The sequence below is a fragment of the Argentina silus genome (assembly GCF_951799395.1).
Source record: "Argentina silus genome assembly, chromosome: X".
NCBI classification, from domain to species: Eukaryota; Metazoa; Chordata; class Actinopteri; order Argentiniformes; family Argentinidae; genus Argentina; species Argentina silus.
The window spans coordinates 2,612,087-2,629,451 of NC_139653.1; the positions used below are offsets into that span (position 1 = coordinate 2,612,087).

A 17,365-nucleotide genomic window follows, 5' to 3' on the forward strand; every position below is an offset into this window, starting at 1 on the left:
TGGAGGTACATCATACACCATAGTGGAACATCATATACCATGGAGGTACATCATACACCATGGAGGTACATCATACACCGTGGGGGTACATCATACACCATAGTGGAACATCATACACCGTGGGGGTACATCATATACCATAGTGGAACATCATACACCATAGTGGAACATCATACACCATAGTGGAACATCATACACCGTGGGGGTACATCATATACCATAGTGGAACATCATACACCATAGTGGAACATCATACACCGTGGGGGTACATCATATACCATAGTGGAACATCATACACCATAGTGGAACATCATACACCATAGTGGAACATCATACACCATAGTGGAACATCATACACCATGGAGGTACATCATACACCATAGTGGAACATCATACACCATAGTGGAACATCATACACCATAGTGGAACATCATACACCATGGAGGTACATCATACACCGTGGGGGTACATCATATACCATAGTGGAACATCATACACCATGGAGGTACATCATACACCATGGAGGTACATCATACACCATAGTGGAACATCATACACCATGGAGGTACATCATACACCATAGTGGAACATCATACACCATGGAGGTACATCATACACCATGGAGGTACATCATACACCATGGAGGTACATCATACACCATGGAGGTACATCATACACCATAGTGGAACATCATACACCATGGAGGTACATCATACACCATGGAGGTACATCATACACCATAGTGGAACATCATACACCGTGGGGGTACATCATACACCATGGAGGTACATCATACACCATGGAGGTACATCATACACCATAGTGGAACATCATACACCATGGAGGTACATCATACACCATAGTGGAACATCATACACCATGGAGGTACATCATACACCATGGAGGTACATCATACACCATAGTGGAACATCATATACCATGGAGGTACATCATACACCATGGAGGTACATCATACACCGTGGGGGTACATCATACACCATAGTGGAACATCATACACCGTGGGGGTACATCATATACCATAGTGGAACATCATACACCATAGTGGAACATCATACACCATAGTGGAACATCATACACCGTGGGGGTACATCATATACCATAGTGGAACATCATACACCATAGTGGAACATCATACACCGTGGGGGTACATCATATACCATAGTGGAACATCATACACCATAGTGGAACATCATACACCATAGTGGAACATCATACACCATAGTGGAACATCATACACCATGGAGGTACATCATACACCATAGTGGAACATCATACACCATAGTGGAACATCATACACCATAGTGGAACATCATACACCATGGAGGTACATCATACACCGTGGGGGTACATCATATACCATAGTGGAACATCATACACCATGGAGGTACATCATACACCATAGTGGAACATCATACACCATGGAGGTACATCATACACCATGGAGGTACATCATACACCATAGTGGAACATCATACACCATGGGGGTACATCATACACCATAGTGGAACATCATACACCATGGGGGTACATCATACACCATGGGGGTACATCATACACCATGGGGGTACATCATACACCATGGAGGTACATCATACACCATGGGGGTACATCATACACCATGGAGGTACATCATACACCATGGGGGTACATCATACACCATGGGGGTACATCCGCTAGTTCCCCTCCCTGGCCTTGTGTATTGGAATCTCTCCACTACGCTTACAGTACGGAAGCCTGAGAGCCGCCACATTTGTGCCGGCCACTACTGTGTGTTTAGAAAGGGCAATCGGAGAAGCAGGGAATCCGAGAGATTGGCGCAAGATGAGGGGGGTCGGGGAGAGTATTTTAAGCACCGGAATTCCAGGGGTTATTCCTGGATCTACATTGCAGGACACGGATCGTCTTAAGATGGCAACCCACCTGCCCAGGGGCCTCTGCTACTCACATGTACTGTACTCCCAATGAAACAAAAGGTCATGTGAATTTAGTGGCACAGACTTACTATGTTGTTTGCCCATGTGTCTCACTGATTTTCAGGAATTCGATTTGAGGGAGGTGATGCTCTAAAACATTCTGTGTAAATGAAACAAGCTTTGTTTTTATATTGTCAGACAGACGTCCTGGTAACTGCTGTTAGGTGGATGCCTTCCCCTTGAGCTATTCTGAGGAGTGGGCAGGAGAACGCCATGAGTTTGCATGTAAGCATGCAACATTAGATCTCCAACACAAGCCCAGGCTCTTACATAAGCAGCGACAACAGGTGTCTGCGATACTTGGATAGCGTTTAACTCGACTGTGTGGAAGCTTGGCATGCATGATGTCAATGCGGCGAAACAACTTCCTTTTTTAATGTGTGTGTGTGTGTGTTGCGTGTGTCGCCTTTAGCCCTTAGCGTGTCAAGGTTTGGCTTCTGCAGCCCTACAGTGGGCGCCATCACATGGGCTATATTTGAAGCCCCCCATGCCTCCCAATATGCCTTTGGATCAAGGTTGTCTATAGATGTCCCAGAGCGGGCCTGGCCAACAGGATGTGATGGCGGGCCCAGAATGCGGCAGGAATCTGAGTCCATGCTTGCGTACAGAGGGTTTAGGCTTTCGCTCTGGGGTCACTCACCGCCACCAGAATAATTGGAACACCCCAAAATGTTTCCTCCACCCACCAGGGACCCAGCCTGCACTGGGTGGGGGTGTGCGTTGTGGAGCACGCCACTTCTTAGCCCTGTGCATGAGCTTGCGTCACAAAGCTTTGTTTTTGCTTTTTTAAATTAGATTATTCCTTTTTTGGCTGCATGTAGAAAGCCAGCCAGCACTCCCACACATTGCGTGTCATTTGATAAGCTGGCAGTATCCATTTCCAGGATGTTCAAATACTCACTGGCCGATCTAGATTGACTAGAAAGTGCACTGTGTTGGCCCCCTCTGGGTCAGGGGATATTGCTGTAGCCAGTGTGTGGAGTGTAACCCTTGACTAACTGCTGGTTGTTTCTCAACCAGGGCCTCCTGGGTCGAGGGGAAAGAGAGGTCGCAGTGGGGATCCAGGTAGGTCAATGATACTGGATATGTATGTGTCACCAGTAGTCCTGTAGCCCTAAATCCACAAGAGTCAGTATCAGCAATGCCATCTTACATTCTCCATTTACACTCCTTTTTGGAGAAAACAATGTGTGACTGCGTGTGCTTTAACGAACAACTCCTCCAGGTGATGACATTAGTGACATTATGAACTTTTCACACCAGACTGAGTACAGTATTTTTTGGTGTTTTGTGATGAAGTGAAAGGGGAAAACTGTCAGTCAGGAACGCAATGACGGCCCATTCTGGTGAAACGAGACATCTCCTGTGGGTTCTAGCCACTCGGGTCTGACATTTGCATGCACCCAGGTCTACAGGCAAGCGGAGGGAGAGACTGAAATAGCAACTGCCCACTCAGCAGAAGCTTAGAAAAATGCCTCCTCAACTTACTAGGAAAACACAGCCGCAAAAAACAGGAAAGGGAAGAATAATGCAGGCCCCCAAAGGGAAGGTTTGTCACCTCTGACTACATCATCCTTTATTCCTGGATATTATTGCTCATGTCTGAATGATCATCTGTCCAGGCGGGGGAGTAGTCACTCTGCAGTCCCTCTGTCAGTTTGGGGAGTCATTTTGGTAGGGGGGGGGGTTCCCCTCAACCCAGTAGGCTACATTCTTTTTTGTTTTGTTTTATTTGTGCATTCTTTTTTCTTTTACTCTGTTGCCCTTTATCAATGACAGCATTTGCAGTATATTAAGTCGAATTTATGACAGACCTTTTGACTTTATCCTCCTTCACTCCATTGTACCCTATATTGGCGTTCTTGGGGTCCCGGGCGTCCTGTTCCTGTCTCCTCCTCTCCAAGCAGTCTCCTTGGCTGGCTCCAGACCATTAAAAAAAAAAAAAAAAAAAACAGTCTGGAAAACCCTTTTATTGTCCCCTTTCTCAATTCATTTTCAGTGGTAACTTTTTGATCAAATTGACCTGACTAGAAGATAATGCAAGTGATTTGTCATCATTGATTTTCCTCACTGTTTGGCGTCTTTTTTGTCCCCTGTCTTGATATGACAGTAATTGATTCTGTCTGGCAACTGAGGTCATTCTGATTAGCCTCATGAAAAGGTCAAAGTTGTAAGTAATATGCCTGCCCTAAGAGTCTGTCTCCCTCTGTCCTGTCCTGTTTTTTTGTGAAAGTTTGGAAGGTTTTTATAAACCATCAAGGTGCCTTTAATAAGGGTATTTTATGGAACATCAACTAACAACTCAACTCTCAGAGAAAGCATTGATTCTCACCAAAAACATCAAACCTATTCTTTGAGTTGATTTAGTTATTTGTATGCAGCACATAACGTCTCATACAGGAGTGTTTTAAGATGTTGGTATTGGTAACACTTTGTAATAACACAAGTGGAAACTGGAACAATTCCACTTTTCTGATGACAACATTTTCTAAACTCCATTAGCAATTAGTTTGTTAGCAATTACTAAATTACAAGAACATTATACATTATAACAACATTGTTATTGTTATTACATTGACAATGTTATTACACAGGAATTAGGGCCATTGGTAATAGCCTGTCTGTATGGGTGTCTCTTGGCATTAGAACAAGCTGTACTCTAGGGGGGTGTGGCATTAATCGTGCCTGGGTGTGGAGGAAGCACTTGAGTAGCGGCGCCATGTTCGGCTCAGGCTCAGGCTAGGGGCTGCTGCCAGTGTTGTGTCATCTAGTGCCTCCCTGGCACTTTTCTCCTTCTCTGTCTCCATCCTTGCTCTCATCAATCCAGGGGTAGGTAGACAGACCATTTCCAAGGCTGCCAGAGAGGAAAATGTCTCTCAAGGCCAGCAGTGAAAGTCTCAGGGGAGGGCTGAGGGAGCTTGTTAGACTGACGACCTACTACAGTACATTAAGAACAGGCTCCTGAAATGAATAACTTGATTTATGCACCAATCTTTCAATGTGACGTGCAGTACTTCTGAAAACATAGCCTGCCGAGTGTTCCAATAATCTTGTTGTGACTGTCTGGGTTAGACAAAGAGCATCAGTCAGTGTGCTTCCATTTTCTTGCTAGTCTTGTAAAGTTTTCTTCTCCATGAGTTCATGGAGCTGGATGAGACATCCATCAACCTCAGTGATTTGTGCATTGTAGCTGCAAGTGGGGAAAACATCTTCTTTTAATCAAATAGACATATTATATTTGAGTCATCACATTAACTGTACTATGAATCAGTCAAAGGCAGGAAGGTTGTGGGTGTGAGGCTCTGTACCGGGGACAGAACATATTCAAAGCAAACCACCATAAACTGAAGGAAATTTCAGCAACTTTCTAACTCACAATTTCATAACTCAATGTCTGTCATGATCTAATTAATGTTTGTTCTATACCATGTGACTAAATTAATCTTTCTCTTTCTGTCTTTTGCAGGACCTCCTGTAAGTAGACGAGCCTTGTGTGACCAGAGAGTGGTAATGTGACTGTGTTTTTGACTTTTTGAGTGTTCATGCAATGGGGATGTACGGTACTGTATTGTGAGACCCCATTTTGCCCCCTTGCACCCTTTTGATCTTGCTGTGTGACGTGTGTTCAGAGGCCTTGAACAGTGATGATGAGCAAGTTATATATTAGCTGATTACTCTACTCGTGTATTCAGACAACTACGGTAGTCAGATATGTTCATACATTGTTTTGACAAACAACTTGCAAATTCATCAGTCACCACAACTTGAAATTAACATCTCAAATTGTGTCGGCCCCCCCCAAAAGAAAGATTGTGTTGGAACACATTCATTATACACTATGTGCCTCTAAGCATTTAAGTGGACGGCTGTGGTCTTGACATTATGAATACAGTGTTTGTTCATGCAGTTTTGTGAATGTTATTGAGCACTTGACCTAAATGTCCCTCCCTGGAAAAAATGAATGATAGTTCCTCTGAGGAGGTTTGAAAGGTACTGATGATGTCAGGGGAGGAGACGTGTTTTCCACTCTCAACACCTCCATCATAATTCCACATGACAAGTGAAAACTCAAGAAGCTTTTCAGATCCCATGTCTCCCCCAGTCCCCTGCCTCCTCCTGCCAAATGTTTGGGATCCCAGTCGTAGCACTGCGTCTCAGTGGCTAACCTGCTGGTCCTCAGGACAGGCAGGATGTATGAACACCTTGGGCAGCCTGGGCTAAAATTGGGTGCGACAGCTGCGTCCTGGTGCTGAGAGGGGTGAAGGTCACAGCCCAGCTTTGGGCCATGGCAGTGATGGATTGGGCAGCAGCAGTCAAGGATGGATGTCCAGGGGATGGCCAGGGATAACCAGAGACAGCCAGGCAGGCCAGGCCAGGGAGTGGACAGGAAGTGAACTGGGAGTGGGCAGGGAGAGGGCAGGGAGAGGTCTCTGTCCAAGGCCCCCGGAAAAAGACAAATAGATCAGGGCGGCAAGACTGCACACTTGATGCAAAGTGAAGGGTTTTCAGTCAAGTCAATTGTAAGGAATCAATGATGATGATGGAAAGATGCACATTTCACTGGGTAGACATTGGTGTCCCTTATACTTGATTTATACACTTACATCCAAATATTTTTTACAAATGATTAATGAAGGTTTGAGTTAGTGGTTTGTTATGTGTCTTTATGTACAGTTGTAAAAAAATAAATAAAAAGCAGCACTCAGTTATACAGTAGAGATAAATGAGAACTAAGACCCCCTCAACTGAACTTTCATACTGTATAAGGAATAACATGGAGGGTGATTCATCAAGTTAAGTTTTATATCATTACTATGTATTATTACATCACCACTATATCTTATACCAGTATTAAATATGGAAAGTGTATTTAAAGACAACAATATATCACCAACACATTTTCTTTTATATTCAGGTCAGGGATTAATTTAACAATCAATCGCGCTGTGACTAAATGCTAGCGTTTGTTTTCAGTTGTAAGAGGGAGCAATATGGCCCTCCCCACCGGGTGTGACAGACCACCGCAGCAGACATGCTGCTCCATATTGTGGTCTTTGACAATCGAGTGAGGAGTTGAGGAGAGAAGATTTGTGTAAATTATCCCAGGGCTCTATTACGGATTTTAGTAAAGGATGTTAAGCTAACACAATTACCCATTTGATTGCAACTGTAAAACGACATGAAATTGGTGCTTTCCTGTTTCCCAAAAAACTCTCGGGCTCTTGTCTTTTAAAAACATAATAGTCCATCATTTTCCACAGGTCATATCACAGGGGCTCGTCCTCTCGCCCTCCCTGTGGCCATGTGTGTTTAACTCTAAAACTATCAGGGTTGATGGGAAATACCTTTCACTTGATTGAAATGTCAGAGCTGCATCACAAGCCTTCATCCCTAAGCTGAGATTCAGCATTGCTTAAACCACACAGTTGACTATCGCCAAGTCAGCCAGGAGAGTATACTTTGTCAGAAAAGAACAGCTAACAGAAGTTAACACACATTCATTTCGTCACTCCTTGCTTAGTCTATGTTTTTGAGGGCAGCCCATTGTTTAAGATAACACTTCAACCAATCAGTGCAGAGCTATGTCATGTCACTGCCAGTGAGGGAGTGAAGTCTCAACCTCTCTCACACACCTCCACCCCCTCCCCAGTGAGAGCACAGTAGCCTCCAGGGCCACAGCAGCACTCGGCCAAATGGGAGCCACATGTTACAGGGCTACCGTGTAATTCCAATGAGGGGTTCCTTCCGCCGGTGGTGCACCCCTGACCCCTGCAGACGGCCCCTGTAGGCCCTGGGACAGGGTGGGCCCCCATGTCCATATGCAGTCTGCACCTCACGGCAGCCCCCAGACTAGCAGGGCCATGCAAGGTGCTACACAGCAGGCACTCAATTCACTTCCCCTGAGCTTGGAGACTAACCAAGATTGTGTAGTTCACGCTTACCTAAACTTAAGACACAACACAAGTTCTCTGTCTCTGTCTATATTCCAAGTTAAAAGTAAAAAATGGACAAGCACTGGCAAAACAGCATACTGTAACATAGTATGAGTAGTTGATTTCAAATGATATAGGTTACAGTATGGCCTTTAGAGGGATGTTGCAAAATGGTGTGTTAACGTCAGCTCCCTTTAGGATTATTGATGCAGGAATAATGACTTCCCGTCCCTAACATTTGGAGCCGCCCACACACTCAGTGGGAAGCAGAAACAATCATTTCTCAGGGCTTTTCATTAGAGAATAGAGTAAATGTCACTATATAATCCCCAGAATTCCCCCAAAGAGATAGCATACCTCGATGGACAAACAATCGGAACCGGCTTTGGGAAATGTCAAGAGTTCCTGTTGAGTCTGACTAGCAATTAGTGTTGCGTCCTTTACTGACAAAAGTGCCATTGATTTGTGTTCCCTGTTAGCTCACTGAAAACAAACATTGAACATAGCAACAATGTGCATGCATGCAATGTGCAATTTCACCTCCTTCTGGCTTTGTCTGTTATGGAAGTCACCTCAAGGGTTGCTTTTATGTCTCTCCTTGGTAGGTATTTCAAAGAGGTTAAATCCGTTTAGAGTTCAGAAGTTCATAGTAGTTTTTCAGTCAATTTAGTTAACCACCAGCTGAACAGCAATGTCCACAGCATGCCTCCCACAAGACCTGTCTTTGCATGCATTTACTGTACATACTGATTTGAATACGGATGATATGGTATGTTCTTTAACGTTGAGGGGAATGCAGGGTATGATTGATTTGGGCCTACTTCAATTACATGGCAATGTAACTCCTGAGAGATGATCTCTCTTCAACCTAAAGAAGCATGGCACATAAGTATCAGCACCTTCAAATTAATGAAGTCAAACCAAAGGAAATTGTGTAATGTTTATTGTTTTCTTCTTTGATTGTGGAATGCTGTGTTGTTTCTTTTGTGTCTGCCTGTTTGAACTGACCATGCCAAAATAAAACGTGCACGAAGAAAGGAACATTTATATAATAATCTATGCAATGAAAGTTCAATGATATATTATATTCAGTAATTAATAATCACCTACAAAATCTTAATTTTACCTTTTTATTCTGGCCTGGCTCAGGTTTGGGTGCCTTTGTGATGTGGACTTTCTCTGTAATCATGTCAAGTTCACTCTCTATTTTTTGCCCATTTTCTCTCACCCTTTTTCAGGGTCCTCCTGGACGAGCAGGCTTTCCGGTAACTGTCTTTTAACTTGTGTCCGATCTGTCTGTCTGTCTGTCTGTCTGTCTGTCTGTCTGTCTGTCTGTCTGTCTGTCTGTCTGGTTTGTGGACTTTTCTCAGGGATCTCTGTGCTCTCTCTACTGAGAAGTTGTATTTGTATTTGAAGTTGTAATTTGATGATGTTTCCTACTCATTAAATGAGCATTTGGAAAAACAGTGTAATGTACACTGAACTGACAACCAAGAAGTTTGATTTAATTACAAACACAATTGAATGACTACTTACAAAAGATTAATTGATTGATTGATTCTGTGATCATGACAGCTTCTCAGATAAGATGCCTCAGAGATGTCAGCTCAACAGAGGGACTGAGTGCATATGAGTGCTTGTGTCTACGGGCACACCTGTCACAGAGATTCATTGCCTGTGTGTATACAGTACATACAGTACATACATACTGTATATACTGCATTAATTAAGACCTACAGTGGGTTATTCTATTTTCTTGGAATCGGACAAGTGATTTGTATGGGAAAAAAAACCCTGCTCATGTGCTCTAGACACACTGTAGAGCTTTCCAGACCCTCGCTGGGCTCTTTTTGCTTACATGTTTCCCTCTCTCAGCTTTTGTGGTTACCCAATGCTAACACAACTAACTAACTCAGAGCCAAACCCACCTGCTCTCCATCATATCATGGCAACAGGAGGCCATCTTAGATCTGATCTTTGACCCCAATGCAAGTTACAACCTGTGAACCCCCTCCTCAGTCCTGAGAGGTTCACTTGTGAAACAGGCTAATACATCAGTCTGAAGTGGAAAAGGAGGCTTGTTGGGAGAGTGTTTCATATCAGATTAGCGGACAGGTCTTGTCAAAGTTAGGATGTTGATTCCTTCCAGGATTTTTGATTGATTACACTGTCTACGTGCTGGAAATAAAATCTAAATTGTTCTTGAAGTGGGGAAGGATGTGGTTTTGGAAGGGGAACCTGTCTGCATTTAAATCAGTAATTTTCCATGGAACATGGTATATATCAGATGCAGTTTTTTAACAAAAGGACAAAACCTCCTGGAATGATATATGACCTCTAAATTCATTGTTCTTTCATGCTCTTGGTCAGTGCAGCTTCCACTAACTCATTCCCTATTGACTTATTACTCTAAAGTTAGGACCATCACATTCACTTATTATCACATAACGCAAACTCTGTGCACTTACCACAAACCCAATAGACATATTCCAGCTACGCCTCATCTAAAGCAATGAAGTGGTCTATGTTTGTGTGTGTGTGTGTGTGTGTGTGTGTGTGTGTGTGTGTGTGTGTGTGTGTGTGTGTGTGTGTGTGTGTGTGTGTGTGTGTGTGTGTGTGTGTGTGTGATGGTGAGAGAGGTTTGACTGTGGTCAGTCTGGAGTGTGTGCTGTGCCTGGGCCTATAGTCCAGCTGAGTCTCAGTACTCCTGTAAATACACCTGAGAGGCCAATGCTAAGGCCACTGCTGAGGGCCCACATAAATCCTCCTGGCTGGAGTGTGTGTGTGTGTGTGTGTGTGTGTGTGTGTGTGTGTGTGTGTGTGTGTGTGTGTGTGTGTGTGTGTTTGTGTGTGTGTGTGTTTGTGTGTGTGTGTGTGTGTGTGTGTGTGTGTGTGTGTGTGTGTGTGTGTGTATGCTCAGTCTGGGCTCAGTCATGTGGTCAGACACCAGTGAATTTGAGACTACCGTAGCCTCAGTAACTCTAAAAGTCTGGCTTGAGTGACAGGCGCTCCAGAGGCAGTGGGGACAGGGAGGGAAAATGGTCTCCTCAACCCTTATCTTTTACAGCCAAACTATTTCAACAATAGAATCATTTAAGCAACACTGTGTTTAAAACACACAGTGAGGACTAGAGTGGGGAGTGATCAGATTTCTGTCTGAGATCCCTCAGAATGTTGCATAACACAATAACAGACTTGGCCTGCGTGCTGTAAGGTTCATGGAGCAGGCCTTTTGCCTAATGCCTGGAAATCAACAATTTGAGAGAGGGGTGTTTTTAGTGGTCATTGGAAATGGCTGGTGTCATTTTTACTAATTTCTATTGATCTTATTCAGCAGTTATAATATTGTAAGACATTGGCTTGCTTTGGATCAGCACCTTGGACAGGGCTTATGAGAGTCCTTCTTGGCCAGCATATCTCTAGAGACCTGAGTAAAGAGACAGCAACGGAATTAATTTGGTTGTTTTTAGTAAAGTATTGAGACTCCATGTTTTTAGTAAAGTATTGAGACTCCATGTTTTTAGTAAAATATTGAGACATGCTACAGTAAGTAACCCAACCAGGACACGCCACCATGGCACCCGTCACAGATCCAGCTCTCCAGCACATGCTGTGTTGTGATGACTTATGGGGCTGGGCCCACCCCAACAGCCCCTTGTTTCCATGACGCGTCATTAGAGTGAGTCGTCAAAAAGCTGTCATCACCGGCCCACTTCCGGATGCATAGGAGCAACAAGAAGCTGCAGGCAAGAGGCTTTAGAAATGAACATGATAAGTCATCAATTGGAATAGTGTGAAAGAAGGTGATACACAGGGCTGATGGGTAAGGGCACGGGAAGACGTTTCTATTGGAATCTTACATCTTCTTTTGATGTTGACTCAGCTGCAAACTAGCATTCCTAAAATGATTTTGAATGTGTCCCAAGTTGTACTTGGTATCAGGGGAACATATAACAGAAATTATACCAGCAGTTATGGGAAGAGAATGCGTTTTCTTTTTTGCTGGGATTTTTGCAGGGAATGTTGCTTTATGATGTGGTCAGCTCAGCTGTCAACCATCTCTTGCAAGTCAACACCGCTTAAGGAAAGGCCACATTATGGACTCATATTTAACTTCATGAATGATTTGTGACAAAAAGTTGCCCTTGGTGAGACTTGTTCTCTGACCACCATTGGTTCTCTAAGGTCTAAAGTGGTGCATAGGTAGCTAGTCTTGAGCTTTGAACCTACAGTCTTGGGCATGAAAATGCAACAATCTAGCTCATCCTACCAGTATGAAATGTTTGGGAATACTTCCAAAACTACACAGTGGCTTAACTTTACCAACGTTTTCTTCTAGACTAGAGCATGACTGCCATCAATTAAAACCTAATACATTGTTCCTGTTTGCAGAAAAGAGCAACACATACCATTTGGATGGCTTGGTAGAATGAAAGGTCACTGTAGGTTGGTAAAGTTAACCTATTTGTTTTGATTGTAGTTGTAGAACATATAATTATTGTTGACCCCTGTCATCTTGACTCTGCGTTGCTCATCAGGGTGACAAAGGAACAATGGGAATTCCTGGAAGAATGGTGAGTGACTTGAGAATGTGCATACCTGAGTAGTGTGTAGTAGAAACAGGTGAAGGGCCATTGATCAAATAGATTCATTATTGTTAGTAGCATGTATTGAAACTGTAAAAGAAAATAAAATAAAATAAAGGGGCACCAAAGGACAAGCTGTAATTGTCCTGACCTAGATAAAGCATTTCCCCTACATGCACCTCATTATGTGCATTGTGTTGCTTTGATTTCCTGTAAGGTATATTACAATCAATTATGTTTAGTTTGAAACTGGCCATTGCAGATACTCCTTGGTGCCCCTTCGTAAAATATCACAGAATGTACAGGTGAATCTGTGGAATAGATCAGGCAGAAGTTTTAACAGAATTTTACTGTAACTAGACATGTTTGCATGATGCTGGTGACATTGCAACTTTATTGCATGACTTTTATACAGTCATGAAATTCATAATCGCTCATACAGTATCACCTAATAATTGCACCTGTTGTGTGTGGATGTGACCTGCATTAAAAGCGTCATGTCATAAGTGCTTTTGACTGGTGAGTCATGTAACAGACAGTTACACCATGATACAGTTACGTATCATGTTACTGTAATAGAGCTGTCATGTTAGCTGCATACAAACATGCCAAATTACTGAAATTTCTTAGTGATATTTCTAAAGATCATTATTGCACATTATAAAAATGCTCTGTATTAAACCATCCAATATTTCATCACTCCCCTTCCTCCCCCACCCTTTGTCCCTCTTTTAGTGGATTTGTTCTTTCATTTATTAGAATGTTGTTAATGCCTCAGAAGCCAATAGTTTCACAAACCTGTAGCTATATACAGTATGAGAAACACAGCATCCAGTCATTTAAATCTGTTCCTTTTTGGATGCTTGAGTGTTTTATGATAGAATGCACAAAGTGCATCTTTTCAGAGAGACTTCAGGGAACGGTTAAAATCAATGGCTACATTTTTACCGGATTTTGGAGTTGCCAGGAGACAATACATGCACACATTTTTCATTTTGGAGATGAGAAAAACAGGTTGCACTGACATGCCAATGTTCTCCCTCATGTTGCGAAGCAGACTTTTGTTTTCTCCTTTATTTAGATTTGTGTATTTTGGATACGGCCATATTTCAAGGCCATTTTACACCAAAACATATGGATGACATTTTGCTTCTGCCTCTCTCAGTTTAGCTCAGTTGCACAGGAGAGGATTTTCGCAAATCTGACTCCTGTTTGGTTGCAGACACTGTGAGCTTAAATTCTTTGGCTATAAAAACTCCCTATCCAGCCATGGGCTTTTTGCAGTGTCCCTCCAACTGTGAGAACCACACTGTGAGAATATTTCACACAGCGCAAAAGAGTTAAGCGAGTATGTGGTCCTCAAGCACCTCCTCAAAGGAAGTCAGTTTTTTTCATGGCTTATCCCTCACTCCCAGATCCAGATCCATTCCTCCCCCTCCCTTCTTTCACCATTGCCTCTGTGGGAAAAAAGTTTGTCTCGACACTACATGACTCCCCATAGCCTGGGTTCAGCCCAGCCCTCCCAGGCCAGGCCAGCCCCCCCTTCCCATCCCTGACCACCTCTGAGGCTGTTGCATGTCCTGTATCCTCTCCGTGCCTCTCTAACCCCGGTTCCTCTCTCTGTGTCTTTCTCCTCCCTTCACACTTTGCATGACTCTGTGTCTGCTGTGACTGACCCAGGGGTTAAAAGGACATGCAGGGGAGAAGGTAAGTGTACTGTAGGAGCGTCTGTCTGTCCAGTAGTGGAGTCTGTCTGTCTGTAGGAACATCCATCCTCCTGTGAGGCATCAGGCAAAGAGCGGGCCTCAGACTTAGTGGGTGGTGTTAGTGGTGTTGGTGGTTAGAAGCACAGACTTGTCCACTGTACAGTGCACAGGTAATAGTTGATTTATATGAAGGGCCCTGGGTCTGTATTTTTAAAGGATGTGAGGGTCACATTCTGAAAACCATTTCCCACCCTGGTTGGATTACCTGTGTTTTTTCCACAATGTAACAGAATAGTAAAAAATTGTCACATAAGAGTCTCAGAGTTCTAATTTAAGGCTCCCTATAGAAAGTAGAGAGATATTTATGGACACCGAAGCATTGGCCCAGTTTCAAAACCCCACACATTTGGTGAAATGACATATAATGATGACAAACCTGCATTGGTGGTGGTTTTCACAACCATAACGTCTTATTTTCAGTTCAAAGATCTCAATAAGTGATCACCCCAAAGAGCAGTCTGGATATACCCCCTCTCATGGCCCATAGTAATATGACCATGCTAAAGTTTACACCGCAGACTGAATGGCCACATTTGTAAAAGCAATCATATCAACTCTCCCCTTTGTACCCAATCAAAGCCAGAAACAGCAGCTTTGCAGATTCACTTTCATCAATCCAAAGGTGATTTGTGATATGCAGAGCTGAATGTGTGGTGAGAGGAGAAACATGTGTCACATTCTTCACTGTCATACTGTAGTAGAGAGTTAGCGTAGCTAGCGAAACAGCTACAAGATGGCTCAGCCAGTCAGTCTTCCAGGCCAGCAGAGTGCTACTCTGCCTCTAGAGTTATGGGTAGACTTGTGAGAAAACAGAAATAGTAACATGACCACCAAGACTGTAAACGGAGAACCAGACAACACACAAGTAGCTTTTGGGAGCTCTCAACAGATCTGCGTCCAAAACAATCTGATGGTTTTCCTCATATTTCTGAACACCAGTTGTTTAAGGAGCACACACTGTAATATCGCAGCCATTTTTCTCCCCATGTGTGGTGTGATTAGTCTCCTGGCTGTAGATATTAATTAAATATGCACACATACTCCCCAGGACCAAGACAGAGAGGCAGCACAAAGGGAGCCAACCCAGAGCTGGACTGCTTTTACAAAACATCGCCTTGTTCAAACAAGTGGGGTTCTGTGGGTTTGTGGGTTTGTGGGTGTGGGGCAAGTGACTGGCAAAAAGACCCAGACTGAGAAAGAATAAGACACCAAATAATGGATTGGTTAAGCAAAGAGAGAACCACTCACAACACATACAGTATGGCTGTTTTTTATTGGTAAGGAAGATTCCCGTTGGAAGGAAATTGAACCAGCAAAGCTGTCTTTGCCTTTGGAGTTTCATATACCTTGTTTTAACAGTATATGGGTACTTGTGTTGGGTAGGTTCTTGTCTTAGTTGAGATTTGGTTTGGGCCTTTGAGGTTGACCCTCTTCAACAACCAGTAACCTGACCTCCTTAGAGGAGTATCTGAGTACTTCACTTGTCCAGTGTGCTGGGGCTATGTTAAACTACATCAGTAACTGTAAACCTCTCTAGCAGACTTAAAGCTTCCATTTTCACCTTGGTTTGCCTTTTGGCCACTGCGAGGCATAGCCACCATCAATCCATCTTCTCCAGGTCACTTTGCAGAGCGACAGACTCACCTAACTGTGTGAAAGTGTGAAAACAAATACTTCCCTTCCCAAAGTAGGCATTTGTTCAGAAACATTAAAATTGATGGATGGCTGGGCCATCAAAGATGTGCCTGTGATAGGGTTTCAGGGGGAAAGCTAATTAGGGAAAGTGCTGGAAACCCGATCTGGCCCTGTCTGGCCCCAGTGATTTCTGGGATTGTGCTGGGAGGGTCCGTGGGGCTGTACAGACAGGGCTGACACCGTGCAAATCACCCATTTTGTGCCAGAGAGGAGCCCAGAGGGTTTCCTCTGTTTGTACAGCAGTGCTGCTGACCTTCAGAGCGCTGTTGTCGAGTTTTAAAGTATGGCCCTGAAATTAGAACCTTCTCACTTTGCTGAAATTGATTGAAATTAGAACACTTATGCTCTTATACATGCTTCCCTACTAAGTGGCAGAGGTGAAGTGTTTCTGTGGTTAAACTATATATCCTGTACAGTACAATATGTGTTACAGATGTTAGTGGATATTTCTTTGTAATAATTCCCCTCATTTACCATTGAAGTTATGTATTAGAGTTTGTAATGTACAGACATATTAAACAGAACATCTGGTGAGGTGGGTAGGAGTGTGGGAATGGTATTATTCCTGTGTTTGTTCCTCTGTTGTTGGTGTCATCTTACTATTTCTGTATCTGTCCCATAGGGAGCGCCAGGGGAGCCAGGTCTGTCTATCATTGGGCCGCGAGGACCTCCTGTAAGTGTCTTCACTTCTCCTTACACCTAATAAACCTGTGTATTAAATACTGCTTTCCAGTCCTAAGCTTTTTCTTGTAAAGTCGTAAGTCTTTGTATGTAGAAATGTCAGCTCAAATCATTAATGGTCTAAATAAGCATTTTGCTAAATAAGCCTTTGACTTTGTAATGCAGTGTATTTTGCGTTTCCTCCAGCATCATGCAGTATTCAACTCAGAATAACAAAAAATACAAGAGATTATTTTTTGCTTGTGAGGACTTTCCCAACCAAGATGCATTTATATACCACAAAGCTAAAGGAGATGGAAGACTGCTGGCTACAGGTTGGATGAATGGAAATACTTTGGGATTGTTTCAGGAGGACAGGGCTTTGATTTGGCCCTAATCTGGATCATTCAACATGCCTGTTTCATCAGGAAGAGAAATTAAAACACTTCCCCCACACTTCAGGCAGTTTCACTCATCCAGACACCAGAACCTACTGTAATAGGCCCCATTGTATTAAAGAATTTATGTTTGTGAGACGAAATAGGACTGAATCCCATTTCAGTGCCTTTTATGCCTTTTAATCTTCTCTTCTGTACAACAGAAGGACAAAAGAATAGTGTCCACCCACAGCAATTTCCTCTTCTTATAATGCTAAAGAACTTGGTGTGATCTTTTTTTTATCGCAGAATTGCCTTGTGGCACAGCCAATAGACTACAGACCTTAGGACCAG

General features: G+C 43.3%; 1 protein-coding gene across 1 annotated transcript in view; it reads left to right on the plus strand.

Moving 5' to 3' along the window:
• The window catches only part of col13a1 (collagen, type XIII, alpha 1), a gene marked incomplete at both ends in the record, with an annotated part of 91,851 nt that overhangs the window by 33,347 nt on the left and 41,139 nt on the right, over positions 1-17,365 (plus strand). Inside the window, 5 exons of the mRNA XM_083696115.1 lie at positions 5,461-5,468; positions 9,166-9,192; positions 12,466-12,501; positions 14,194-14,220; positions 16,597-16,647. Of these exons, the coding sequence (XP_083552241.1) occupies positions 5,461-5,468; positions 9,166-9,192; positions 12,466-12,501; positions 14,194-14,220; positions 16,597-16,647 (149 nt within the window). The remainder of the gene's footprint in view (positions 1-5,460; positions 5,469-9,165; positions 9,193-12,465; positions 12,502-14,193; positions 14,221-16,596; positions 16,648-17,365) is intronic.